The following is a 14,220-nucleotide window of genomic DNA, read 5'->3' on the forward strand; positions in this document are numbered from 1 at the left end:
CTCTCTTTCCGTTCTTGACTGCACTCTTCCCCCCTTTTTTTCATGTGAAGAACCAGTGATTGCAATGGTGGGCAAGCCAACAACAGGCAGGGGGTGGCCTGCTGAGGACTTGGAAGTTGGGATAACTCCAATCGTCCAAGCCACTGCCACCCCTGCCTGCCACATACCAACTGCTGGCATTTGAACAGCTTTGATACATATTTTAAAGGCTGCAGTGCATCAGAACTGTACTAATCTTAGTTAAAAGGCGAAGCATATACCGTTTTTTTTTTTTTCCCTTCATAGAGGCCCAGCGGCACATGCTGCAAATTGCTGGGATGGAAGGACACACAAGCTGTGCATGGATCGACAGGCTTATGGAAGTTTAAAAATAGGCAAATATATACCCGTTGGCCAATGTATACAGATTAAGACATACGTCTCACTTTTTCAGTGAATGCACTGTATGCAAAAGGGGATTATCTCTCTACTATTGCTTTAGTCACAGCAGGAACTGATTAGAAAAATTATAACTTTTCATCAAGGTGGTGCAAGGATCTAGCAAACAACTTGCCCACTCAATTTTATATCACCATGAACAGCCAAAGTCTTTACTTTAAATGTTTAGTATTTGGAAACCAAACAAAGTCACATCAAACTAATCTGTAATTTGTACACATATAATTACACATATCCTGATAGTCTATCAACTATGGGTCTTGATAGGGAGACAAACTTTGCTCATAGCATGAAAGAGCCCACTGTTCACTGCTGTTGTGACAGTGAAGTGATGTGGGCCGCAAGCTCACTGAAAGTCACGCTAGATTTTGTTTGACCCGAACCACTTGAGTGTGTGTTGTGTCCATGACTGCACACACACTGCATATGCATGTATGCACGGATGTCCAAACAGGTCCATAATATGCATGTATATACAGTGTGTGCATAACTAAGTGGCCACAAGCATTTGTGCATGTGCACAAGCAGCCTGGGGTCCACTGCCATTGTTCCTGCAGACTGAAGCAGAGATAAAGCAGTAGAAGCTGAGCTGACCACATGCTAGACAGTATTGGCCACAGATGTGCCCAGACAGATCACAAAGAAAACGTGATGGCATTTCCTCAAGATGTGGATGTGTATTTTTAAACTTTGATGTGAACATGATTTGCCATGAAAAAATGCTTTGTTCGCGTGATTCACATGGTCTTAATAACAGAGCTCATACATATTGTATGCCTATTCAGAACTTTTTGTGTGCGTCAGTAATAGTGTATGTCTCAGGACATTTAGCAGCATGCAGAATGAGGTTTCTGGTAAAGAAGAAATGGTGCACGTGGTTGAATATTACTCTGACGACAGGGATAACATGCATAGCATGTCAGTGGCTGAGACAGTTGCTATTACAGCTACAACAACATTATGTGATATTCTTCATTTTCATGTCATCCATGGCCACATGTTCTTTGTGCTGATTCCTCTTTGAATACATTAGCCAAGCAATTAAAAGACATGATGTGATTTCAGAAAATGTGATCAGACAAATGTTAACATCTAAAGGCTGTCAGACACATGCAACAGGCTGCATACATGGATATTTTTGTCGGCAGCTAACCAATATTGTTTTGTTCCTTAACAAGTTTTTTTCCTTTCAAAAAGGTTGCCTATGTACAATGGATGTATATATTACTGGAGTTTAAAGAACCAGATAAAACACATGTGGAACAATATAGTTGGCGCACCATGTTGATTTGAACTAATGTTGTCTTGACTGACTGGCATTCTTTTTTCAATGTTGCATACTTACCTGTAAATGATTCATTAAAAAAAAAATCACCAACTGGATATTTAAAGGGGGAAAAAGCTCATCCTTTACTACATAATTTGCATCACATACATTTACACCACCCCAGTGGCTGTTATGGCCGATAGCTCTGCAGTTAATATTTTACATAAATATCCTCTGTTGAAACTCCCCTTGCATTCTGCACCATATGTATTGGCTAACATTACACGGGGTACTGTACGGGGGGAACGGCGGGTGTGAAGAAAGAGCCTCTGGTTCAAGCAGAGGGGAAAGGTATCACTGCAAGGTAGTCTGGCTGTTGACTGGCCTGCTCTGTTTAGTTCAGGTTTGCGTGTGTGTGAAGTGATAGTTCCAACACATTGTGTTCTTGTTCTGCTCTTCTTCTGTTTCAGCTTTGGCAGGTGACCCGGCATTGGATGTACTGGCTACTGTACACTAGGTGACAGCTTCTGACATTGTAATTGTCTGCTTTGGGCGAGGGGGATGGAGGGTGTAATACATCTTATGTTTCCTTTCTGTAGAAATTATTGATAACTAGAGCTGAGAGGTGGTGTTGGTATCACTAACCTGGTTCTGAGCAAGTCTTGATTGATGACGGTGATTCGGGTTTACGAATGAATTGTGGAACTTAAGTTCAAATGATACGGAAATGACGAAGTATTGAGGGGTTGGCTTTTCATTAAGGACCTTAACAAAGTGAAATAATACCTTAATTATGAAACCAAACTCAAATCGCACACCTAACCTTACCTTTTTTTTTTTTTTTTTTTTTTTTTTTTTTTTTTAATTAGGCTATATTTGGCCTATAAATAAAAACATGTACCCCTCTGGAATTTAAGGTGCTTTTTTTTCTCCCTCATGCAAGTTGAAATAAACATAAAGTGGAATAAATACATTGTATAATTTACACAGCCTCAGCAAATATACATTCACACTTGGCATTTTTCACCACGGCGAAAAGAACAGCAAGAGAGACGGGAGTAGGAGAGAGAGAGAGAGAGAGAGAGAGAGAGAGAGAAAAGATTTCACATTAGGAGGGACCAAGATGGTGAGTTACATTTGATATCACCTTCTGCGCTGCACATGTGCTGCGAGTGTTCAGAGAGAGCGAGAGCGCGCCCGAGAGAAGCATCCTCTACTAAATGGGAATTCCTGTGCTTCAGCCACAGCTGCAGTGTGACACTTCAGATGGCCCCGCTTCCCTTTGTACAGCCCACTGGAATTAGCCCAAACCACAATGGCATCACATCAGAAAAGAAGGCAGGGAAATCAGACTTTATTATCTGTCGCTGTGGAAATATCTGTGCAGGGAGAGAAAGGGGGCACGAGGCCCTTGGCTTCCCTGCCATGTCAACCTGCATTTTATTATTGAACGCGCGCGCACACACACACACACACACACACACACACACACACACACACACACACACACACACACACACACAATACACACACACTGCCTTCAAATAAGTGTCAGCTAACCCGGTGTTATGATACCTGTTCTTCGGGATGGTTTGGCACAGTACTGAAATGTAAACATTGCTGCACTTCTCAATTCCCTTTTCTTTTCGCTCTAATTTGAATGCAATAAAAACAATCATTTTCTACAGTCAAAAGCAGGTAATCTGTTATGTATGACATGTTACAACTACATGTAAATTACATAAATCTTTTTTTTGCTGCAGAGAAATTGGTGGAGCAGTGTCATGTCAGACTGAACCGATCCTCCATCGGGACCGAGGAAACACTGTTCAACTATAGCGCTGGGAAACCAACTCTGTGCTGACGAAGAGTAGCCTAGTATCGCAGAGAATAAAACTTTCTATCAGATTGTGTTCGGGGAGGGGATTCACTTCAAAGAGATCTCAACAACAGTGCTGTCTGTCTAATTTACGTTTTCGAGCACATGCCAAATGTAAAAACCCCAATTTTGAGGAGTGTATAATTACAGGGAGAGAATGAATGACTATAAATACCCCCATCATTACTAGTCCCTCCTGAAGAACATGATCCATACTGAAGGATAATTAAGGCAAAAATATTCCTGATCCTCCAACAGACTGTACCAGGAATGTGTGCACGCGTACTCTTGCTTCTGTGTGTTCACAGTGCATGTGTGTGTGTGTGTTCGAGATAGAGAGTGTGTGTATGAGAGGGAGGGGGAATCACAAGGCATTCTCCCCTAAATATAGTTCTGTTCTGGTAGAGCTGCTATGTACGGGTACTTCAGGAGAACTCAAGACAGACTGGCTTTAATTGGTTGGCGGAGTCATTAATGGAACAGAAGCACAAGTCGAGCACAAGTGTGTGCGTCTGAACACGAGAGCCTTATATGTGTGTGTGTGTGTGTGTGTGTGTGTGTGTGTGTGTATTGGACCCTGTCAGTGCCCTTTAAACAACAACAGACACGAGAAAGTAACTTTGATCAACAAACATGTAGCAAACAAGAAGATAATAATGAACCTCCATGTTCAGCCGAGGTCTCTTAAAATAGACCATTTCAACTGGGATATATCAGATTTGAGGATAATATTTCTAGATTAGGCCAGCTAATTAGTGCCCCAATATTTGGCACAGTGCTTTGACTGAGATCCAAATAAGCATATTGTCCTCATCGCGGAGGAGTGAAAGAGCTTCCCTGTGTTCTTCACTCGGAGTCGGAAAGAATGTTCAACTGAGGCACAGCAAACTTTACTCGACTGCTCTCCTCCGCCTCGCTTTGTTATCTCTCCCTCTCTTTCTTGCCCGATCAAAACATAAGAATGTCGCTTTGAGTGGCCAAATGAAAGAAAACCAGGCAAACATGAGCGAGAGACCGTGTTTATTTAGAGCATATCTATGAGCCAGGCCAGGTTTGTGTGTCGGCAGGGGTCTGCATGGGTTGGTGAGTTGTTGTGAGTTGTTTCTGAACCGGCAGCGAGTCAGTCAGTCAGTCAGTCAGCCAGCCAGCCAGTTGTCAGGCAAGTACCAGTTCCTTGTTGCTATTTGTGTTTGAGTGTAGCCGTGCCTAGAGCCTCCCTCCCTCCGTTTTCCCTTTTCCAACCGAATCCTCCAACCTCTTCCTGTGGCAAAAAAAATAAAAAAAAATCTTGTCTTACAGCAGCCTATCGCTCCTGCAATGAAAAGCCTGTGACCAAGGCATCCGTCCCTTTCACTGCCATTGTGTCGCTGAAACAAGGAGAAGGAGCAAAGTAGTCAGCTAAAACATGGTGTAGCAGGGTTGGATGGTGGCCCCGCTGTGGCTGCTGCTGCCGGGCTCCACTGACTTGTTGTCGCTAGTTGTTGGTGTGTGTGTGTGTGTGTGTGTCCCAGCTGGGGCCAGGGCCAGGACCGGGGATGGCTTTGTGTCATTGTGCGACCAGTGCTGCACTGCACTCATGAAACTAGATAAATGGATTAGAGGGGCGCAGATATGGGCGGGCATCTTTGAGAAAAGACAAACGGAGATGTTGAAGGGGAAGAGGGGGTTGGAAGAGGAGGGTGAAGGGATAGGAAGAGCCAGAGACATTTGTGTTGTTGGGATACAAGGGGTCGAGTCAGTTGTAAGAATAGCCTGCTTCTGCCTAAAAAGACAAGACAGTGATAAACTTTCCTCCCCATGCAGTCACATCTCTTCTTCTCCTCACTCTCCCAGTTGCGGCGCACCCTCACACACACACACACACACACACACACACACACACACACACACACACACACACACACACACACACACACACACACACACACACACACACACACACACACACTCTCTCTGTCAAAGCGCACAATTCACCACTAAAATGAATAGATGGACACAGTGTGACATGTCTCAGTTGCAGGGGGAGATTGTCCTTGTTCCCCAACAAAAGACTGTGGTATTATGGAGGGCCACAGACTGCGACAGAATGCTAAATTGTTTTAGGGTCAACAACTTATTGTCTTTGCATGAGACACAATTTACATATCTCCCCGAGTAGGTTCAGCAGTCCTCAGATGAAAATAGCAGAACCTCTTCCAGCCTTTGAAAGAGTTAGAGCCTTTTCAAAGGTTGCTGGAAATACTTTTGATGAGTTTTATTTATTTATTATTTATTTATTTAAAAACGTCAAACAATTCTATTCAATTTTATTCTCCTAATGTGTAAATGAATTTATGATATAATGCATGGTAATTATTAATTTGAATTATCTTATCACTTCATAGGGCAATTACCATAATATAAGCATTGTTTACTGTAACAATGGACGCTGTTTTTTAAAACTAGATATTATGCATTTACCTCTGTAATCCCAAAGAGCATTATTCTTTAGCTCTATATTTATTTTTAATTCATTTATCTTCTTTATTTTCTTACCCCCCATGCATCGTGGCCCAGGGCGTGCGGGGAAGAAATGGCTGGAAGTGACAGCCTAATTATCAGCTCCAACTCCGCTCATTACCCATTAGACAATCCACTGTACATCCACTCACTAAATGAATAATTTTGTATATATTATGGGAACACAATATTATGGCCTGCAGCTAACGCCTTTGCGCTAACCTCACGCTGTTCCAGTACAAAAGAAATAAATGGGACACCGAGAGGTTATTTAATTTTAGCCCCAAAAGCCAGCTCATGAGAGGATGTCGTGTGCAAATGGGGCGCGCGGGGAGGGAGGGAGGGAGGGAGGGAGGGAGAGAGGAAAGGGGGAATATGAAATGTACACACCTGTCTTTTTTTCCCGCCGCAATATTAGAATCATTATTGCCAAAGCACCTTGTAGCATAAGTGAAATTGAGAGTCAGAGAGTCAGTTCGGGCTTCACGTAATATTCTGATTTCGATATCTAATATATAATGGCGGGGGCTGGAACACTTTTTATCTCTTCACATTGTTTTATTTTATACCAATTGAGTTAGTGCTACCAAAAATAAAAAGGTGATGATTGACACAGACGTAGGGCTATCGAACGTCCTTCTTGGACTATTACTGTACCATCCTTTTCTTTTTCGCTCTGTTGATTGTTCTACGATTTGCATATCATGATGTATTTGTGTTGTGAGTTAATTTGTGTTAATGTAGCTATAAAAGCGGAGAGACCCCGCTCCCTTCAACAAAAAAAACCCCTCAGTGACCTTTGTTCATTTTTGCTCCACTGCGTGACTGTTTAGCGAATGGCCATTTAAGTGACACAGATTTATGCGCATGCATAGACGTCCCCCACAGCCGCACAGCTATGGTCTAGTCAACGTTTACACAGCATTACAACAAAAAAAGGAGAGAAATCACTTTCTGCAAGTTGCTGTAATGTTTTAGACTTATTTGCAATAATGTGGAACCTATGCGGGCTTTTCAATATGTAATACGATTGCAACCCCAAACAGCAAATGATATACTGCAGATTACTACTTGAAAATGAAAGATGATTTGAGCCCCTAACGAAAAATGTTTGCTTACAATATTTCATGTGAACTTAGTGTCATAATATTGCCACAAATAAAGTAACTTCTAGTTCTGCTATCTGTGCTCCTCTAGAATGTGTGATAGCATAACACAGTTAGGTACAATGTCTTTAAATCAAACTGTAAAGCATAGTGCATTGGGTGTGATAATACAGTTACAGTATACACGTATTTTCATGTGATTTATTGCTCTTTGGAGGGTGAGAGCTGTATCAAGCTTAAGCGATATATCTTTGGCCTATAGAGGTCGCTGTGATATTGCAAAACAGATGTGCATAAATCACTCCACAGGTTTAGGCCACTCAAATAATTCACCCTCTGGAACAGCTCACTTCACAGCTTACTGTCATTTACAAAGGTGCCCTAACTCAAACAACGAACATTTTCTCCTTTTTTTTTCTATATTGAAGTTATTTTAGGACAGTCTTCTAAAAAATAAAAATAAATCACTTGTGGAGTTTTATCCAGACAATAACATGGTCAAATTGTAGGTAAAAGTAAATCAAGGGCTATAAAAACAAAAGCAAAAGAAATCTTTAAAAGAAACCCAGGTCGTTAAATAACGTTACTTTTACTTTTCCTATAATATTGGTGGGAGCTCCTGTAATTGAAAACAGAAGAAACCAATGCTGCCATCATTATTCAATCACAGCTAATTATTGCACTTCTCTTATTATGTCTACAGCCCATTAGGCCGTTGTGGTAAATCAATATTTGCTTTTGGTCACCGATTGAGGAGCAAAGAAGCTGCTTTTATATAAGCTAATGATCATTATCAGCCTCGGGAAAGACAGGACCCCAAAACACCGACCCTGCTCCACAATGTCAGCCCCCACTCCCACCCCCTCCCCCTCCCCAGAACCAAAATATTAATAATTTATCTTCGAATCGACTTCTCTCTCTGACAGATTAGATTTTAACCATTTGATTTTGTTTGGACTGGGCGTTCCCATATTATTACTTAATGACCTTCCCAGCTGCTCCTGTCCATTTTCTGTCACCAGCAACCATCTGGACACTTATTAGCACCTCAATGCATCCACGCTGCTTTCCTCCCAAACTTGAATAAAATTAAGCCTGGTTGCAGACTGCCAATATCATTTTTTTTCTCCCATTCCCACCCTTCTTGAAATAAAATTGGTAGAAGGCCAACGTTTTCTTTTCAAATAATGCCATTCGTAATAATAATAATAATAATAATAATAATAATAATAATAATAATAATCAATTTACCATTGAAACCATGTAAGAAATATAGGCTTAGGATACTCGTGGGTTTTCTCTATAATTTCATTTAGTTTATTAGGCAAAATATACGATCTGGACAAATTCCTTCAACGCTTCCTATTTACAAATTTAAATCACTTGGTATTTACATTAAAGAAAGGACACCAAAAACACAAGATAGAGACAAAAATAAAATAATATAATAATAATAATAATAATAATAATAATAATAATAATAAAGTAAAAAGCCTACCAAAATGTCCCAGCCTGCCTGGGCAAAGTGGAGAGAGAGAGAGAGAGAGAGAGAGAGAGAGTGAGAGAGTAACATTATAGGCGCGATTATAGGCTACACAACAATAGAGGAAGTAATCCATCCATCCACAGGATATTACCAAATTACGCCATTTGTTCTGTACCGACTGAATGCTACGCTGCATTATTATTTCTCAGTGTCCTTTTTAGGGAGTGTAAAAGTCATTTTCCTATTTTTTCTTTTCTTTTCTTTTTTTTTTTTTCAAGCACGAAAAAAAAAAAAAAATACAGTCTTGATCAAGCCGAGGAGAGAGCGGTGAGGACCCGTTGCGTGGCGTCTTGTGGATTCCTGGCACTAGAAGGCAGAGAGGATCTAGAGAAAGAATAACACAGAAAGGTAGATAAATACCCCCGCCGTGTTGGGACAGCGGCTTTCAATATGCATCTCAATTGGCTGGCTCAACATCTTTGATTTAAAACAGACTGCAGCCCCCCTCTCCAATCCCTCACTTACTTCCTTTGATGATGATAATAATAATAATAATAATAATAATAATAATAATAAGACATAATTATTTTACTTGAAAATAATATATTATGATATATGTGTGGACAAAAATCCCATTCCCACATTTCTAATTCCTGTAAATGTTTGTTCTTTCTATATGCCTTTTGCATACAGAGAGGAGGTGTTTTGTAATACTTGAAACAGAGGTAAACTTTTTTTTTTCCCCTCTCGGTAAGAGCGCTCCCCTGGGCTCCGGCTTCTCCCAGGGGTCTTTAGGGAAAGCACACAGCCCAGACAGAGCCCGTTTTACTCGGTGACTTGATAAGTAGCCACACTCTCCCCAGAGGGCAGGAATTAAAGGGGGTGTGGGATGGGAGTCAAGACCCCTGTCACCCGCAAAGCAAACTGTGTTTTATTTATTTTATTTTGTAGTCTTACCACTGTTGTTAAAAAAATAAAAATAAAAAATAACTGCCAGACATAAAAGTTAGGTTTATATACTGGAATTCGTAAAACAATTTACATCCCCTTAAAATCGTATTTATTTGTTGAATATTTTATGTCATCAAGGCCTTTCCTAACGCCCATGCTTATTTTAGTTGTTTTAATAATAATAGCTGTTATATAAATTACATAGCTGGGGGAAAATAAAAAGAATCCTAAATCGGTTTATATTTTTGATTGATGCAATAATTCTCAATGTATAATTTGAATAGAAGGCTGGGGCTGGTCACTTTCTTATGGCAACGTGTTTCCAACAATCAGCAAGAGCAAAAGAGCAAAAAGTTGCCTCACCTGTCATGGATGGGTCGAAAGGAAGACTTCAGGATCTGCGTTGGAGGTGAATCAGACCGTACACCGTTTTCGTGCTCTAAAAAAAGGGAAATAAGTCAAACGCTGGATCAATATTGGCCGATAATGTCTGCTAATATAGGCCTTGTATGAACATGTCGAACTAAAAATGAGCCCACTGTTGTGTTAATGCAGTATGTGAACACGGTGGATTTAAGTGTGTGTATAGGCTATGTAACCCACTCGTGCGTGCATGCGTTCACAGTGCATTGCTGTTATAATTAAATATACAAAAGAAACACGTATAGGCCTAGGTGTGCAACACACGTTATGTTCCGTTCAGTAGCCTGTAAAACTTGTAGGCTATGTGAGGTGTATGCGCGTGCACGCGCAGCGAGCGTCCCCCTTACCTATGTGCTTGGGACTGTGTGTCTCCGCCGGGGCCTTGCTGTCGTTGCTGAGTGCTGCTGCAGCTGCTCCCGGCGACACCACCACTGAAGTCGGCTGCTGCTGGGCCGCCAAGTGCTGCTGCTGCTGCTGGTTGTGGTGGTGGTGGTGATGGTGCTGGTTTACTCCCAGAAACGACCTCACATTTAGCAGGGAGTTCTGGCCCAGGAAAGCCCCATTTGTCCAGTTGTGGAACTTCCCAATCTGGCAGGTGTACAGTCCGTGACTGGGCAGGAAGGCCGGGTGGGTCTGGATCTGGTGGTGCGGCGCTGATGTGTGAGTGGTGGCCGCTGGGCCACACGGGGACGTGGCTTTCTGAGATGAACTATCTGGACTAGTGGCTGTCTCTGCTAAAGACCATATTTTCGGCTTATTGTTAGACGGGAGAGGAAAGCTCCCGGGTCTATCCGGGGACAAAACTCTGGTGGTGTTGTTGTTGCCGTCCGCGTTCTCCTTACTCCCTGGGTGAGCTGTAATTGTGCTCTTAGATTTGTCAAAGGCCTCGTGGGCCTGCAGGGCGAAAGCCCGTCTTTTCTCCAAGCTGTCCAGCTCCCCCCCAGCGCCCACGCCGCCCCTGTGCTCCCTGCTCCCCTCCGTGGATTTGTCGTCATCGTCCTCGTTGCTCTGATCCCCGTCGTTGTCGTCGATTTTGTCGATATCTATGCTCTCCAAATCAATCTCCTCCTCGTCTTCGTTTTTCTCCGCCTCGTCCCCGCTGCCGAACAAGTTCCCGTCCTCCCCGTCCTCTTTGCTCCTGCTTCCCCAGGTCACCTTGTTCTCCTTCTTGAGCCTCCTTCTGGCGTTGGCGAACCACGTGGAGACCTGCGTCAGCGTCATCTTGGTGATGATGGCCAGCATGATCTTCTCCCCCTTGGTCGGGTACGGGTTCTTCCTGTGCTCGTTGAGCCAGGCCTTCAGGGTGCTGGTGCTCTCCCGGGTGGCGTTCTTGGGCCTGGCCGGGTCCCCGTACTGGAACTGGCTGTACGGGTAGAAGGCCGGGGACGTGTGGGCTGCGAAGCTGGCAGGATGGACGCCAGGGCTGTCCTTCAGCTCATACTGGGATCCCTTCAAAATGAAAAATAACATTGTATAATAGTATAACATTTAGCATGCATAATTAGTGCCATACACCGAATTGTAAAATATTGCACTGAGACTATATTATTATTATTATTTTTTATTTTTTTTTACAATATAGCTCCAATGCATTTTGACCATTGCAGGCCTATATATATGCAACTCAAACAAGTCAAAAGAAAAACGAGTTACACCTGACTGAGCTTCTCAACTTGCAACATGCTAGGCCTGCGTCACCTGCGCCTGCACACATGCTCACTCAAAGGCAAATACCTTTTTATTATTATTATTATTATTATTATTATTAAAAGCCTATCCATGGCAGTCTCAAAACGGAACAAATGAAGTCACCAGGAATAGAGAAAGAGAGAAAGTTCGTCGCATCATTGTGAACACACATCTTGCAAACTGCCAGCTTTATGGCATTTCTGTTTACCTGCCAACCCCCTCCCTTCCTCCACACTCCTCCAGGAGCCCAGGCTAGATGTCAAAGCACTTTTTAAGGCCTAAGTGAAGTTTTCTCAGCGTGCCACACGTCCAACTCGCTCGGTTCTATTTGCTTTGGGCACAGCACTCAAACATATCGATCGGTTCACAGCTCTTGTTTTAAAGCTTTAGCGCAATGGTCACTGCCTATGGGCCTGGTGCACACACATTTGCCAACACATTAACACACTGCAAGTTAACTATTACCACCAGGTGTATTTGAGGCCAAAACATTTCTGACAAGTCTTCATCCACACAGTAAAAATCCACGTGGCACTCAACCACGACAGGAGGATACCGGAGCAAAACAAAGCCTACATGATTAAAACTGATTGCATTTTTATAGCCTAAGCTTTTGTTCTATGGTGGAGATTATTTCTAATGATCTGATATAAAAAAAATAATAATAATTGGGGGGCTGTGGGGGGAGAGATGAGAAGGAACTTTTTCCTTACTTTTTCTTACATGCTAAAACGCAGATCTATTGAGCGGGTGTTTTTTTTTTCTTCTTTCAGGAAATTTATTTAAACTTTACAATCGCAACATCGTAATCGTAACAGTATGATATATTAACCATATAGTTGGTGTGAATTAAATCTTTTGTTTACATATTTTTCTATATGGGCAAATAAATCATTCTGTGTCCCATTTCTTTTTCTTCTTGTTTGCATGTACAGCTCAAACTTTTTTTTCACATTTGTAACTCAGCCAAACAATGCACTGAACTGTGAAAAAACGTGAAAATGTGAACTTATATTTAGCAATCGATATTTAAAAAAAAAATCAGACAAACTAGAATGCATTTGCATTTCTTAATACATTTTGTTGGGATTACCCAGTTTTTCTCGGTTATTTTTTATTTTTCAGACAGCGGTGGGAACCTCAAGCATAAGCAATCGTCTGTGCAACGCCGACCCGTAAACAGCAACACAATAAAAATAACATGAATTCTTACCATTTGTGAGAAAAGAGCCAAGTCCGCGCTGGTGTAAGGTAAGAAAGCACTGTAGTTGTGTGCGTACGGGTTGGCGTACATGCCCAACACCGAGGTGACCGCCGCTGCGGTGGCGGACGGACTTCCCCCGATTTCGGTGCTCCCTCCCCGGGACGAAGGCGTAAGCACTCCCGGTCTCTCGCTCCCGTACACCGCCTGGGAGGCACTTAAGTACTGCGGGTAGCCTAGCTGGGGGAAAGACATCTCCACCGCCGGATAGTCGCACGGCTGTATCGTCCGACAAAACTGTGCGTTAAAAAAAAAAATAAAATAAAAAAAAAAAGTGTGCGAGAGGAAAAAAGGAAAAAAAGAACCCGGAGGAGTGAAGGGAAAGTGTTCAAGCCAAAGTCACAGCTACTACAGACATACAATGGTATGCAGTCATAACAAGCCGCTCTTAAATCTCGGCTTCCTCTCTTTTTCTCGCGCAAAGTCCGCTGGATGTGATCTGATCAACAATTGCGCTCCGACTGACGCGCCTGGCCCTGAGGTCTCCAGGCTGATCTCTCAGATACAATTTGAAGTTGATGCTTTGATTGGCATCCCCTACTTGAGCCTGCAAGCTCCTCCTCGTTTGGAGCAATGTGGATAAAGTGAATGTAGAGTGAGCACATTGGCTGGGGCCTCTCTCTCTCTATCTCTCTCTCTCTCTCTCTCTCTCTCTCTCTCTCTCTCTCTCTGTCTCTCTCTCTCTCTCTCTCTCTCTCCTCTCTCCCTCTTTCCCCCCTCTCCCCCCCTCTCTCTCTCTCTCTCCCTCTCTCCCTCCGTGTTTGGACTTATTGTATGTTAAATGTTCAAGCAATAGAGTCCATTCACCGAAGGCTTTGATTGTTGTATGACAACCTGTCTACACGATTTTACAGCTGTCCGACACAGGGGGAAGTAAACCCGTCAGAAGAAGGAACTTTGAATAGATTGAAAGTGTAATTAAAGAGGTAAAATCCCTCTCCGCAGAGGAATTAGTATTTGCTATCACGGGCTGCTGGTGCGTTTATTTAATACACAGTGACTCATTTACTCCTAAAGTGTCTTCTTCCAAGTGGTATTTAGTCTTTGTAGTGTTCTTCATCTAATGTTTTCAAAACGTATGCACTTGTGAAATATAGATAATAGTTTGAATGTGTGTATTAAGATGAGGCCTTCTAAATTCCTTCCTCCTTCTAAAATTCTCAATTATTTTAATACATTTAACAAATTAATAAATGAAATATTACATTCCAGCCATGTCCC

At 42.4% G+C, this 14,220-nt stretch overlaps 1 protein-coding gene across 1 annotated transcript; it reads right to left on the bottom strand.

The window, feature by feature from the left end:
• Nucleotides 1-8,936: 8,936 nt before the first annotated feature.
• irx1a (iroquois homeobox 1a) lies at nt 8,937-13,489 on the bottom strand. The gene is made up of 4 exons (XM_039806961.1): nt 12,952-13,489; nt 10,397-11,498; nt 9,990-10,065; nt 8,937-9,059 (listed from the first exon to the last, which is right to left on the bottom strand). The coding sequence occupies exons 1-4, from the start codon at nt 13,192-13,194 to the stop codon at nt 8,984-8,986; spliced, it is 1,497 nt and encodes a 498-aa protein (XP_039662895.1). The 5' UTR covers nt 13,195-13,489; the 3' UTR covers nt 8,937-8,983.
• Nucleotides 13,490-14,220: the final 731 nt, after the last annotated feature.

This window comes from Perca fluviatilis, chromosome 7 (genome assembly GCF_010015445.1).
Source record: "Perca fluviatilis chromosome 7, GENO_Pfluv_1.0, whole genome shotgun sequence".
Lineage (NCBI taxonomy): Eukaryota > Metazoa > Chordata > Actinopteri > Perciformes > Percidae > Perca > Perca fluviatilis.

What these genes read in the sequence shown, in the direction of transcription:
- irx1a (XM_039806961.1), bottom strand. Translation starts at nt 13,194, where the DNA reads ATGTCTTTCCCCCAGCTAGGCTACCCGCAGTACTTAAGTGCCTCCCAG. An exon ending in TGGCTCTTTTCTCACAAATG is followed by an intron (nt 11,499 to 12,951) that starts GTAAGAATTCAT and finishes TTCATTTTGAAG; the next exon opens with GGATCCCAGTATGAGCTGAA. An exon ending in TTTCGACCCATCCATGACAG is followed by an intron (nt 9,060 to 9,989) that starts GTGAGGCAACTT and finishes TTCTTTCTCTAG; the next exon opens with ATCCTCTCTGCCTTCTAGTG.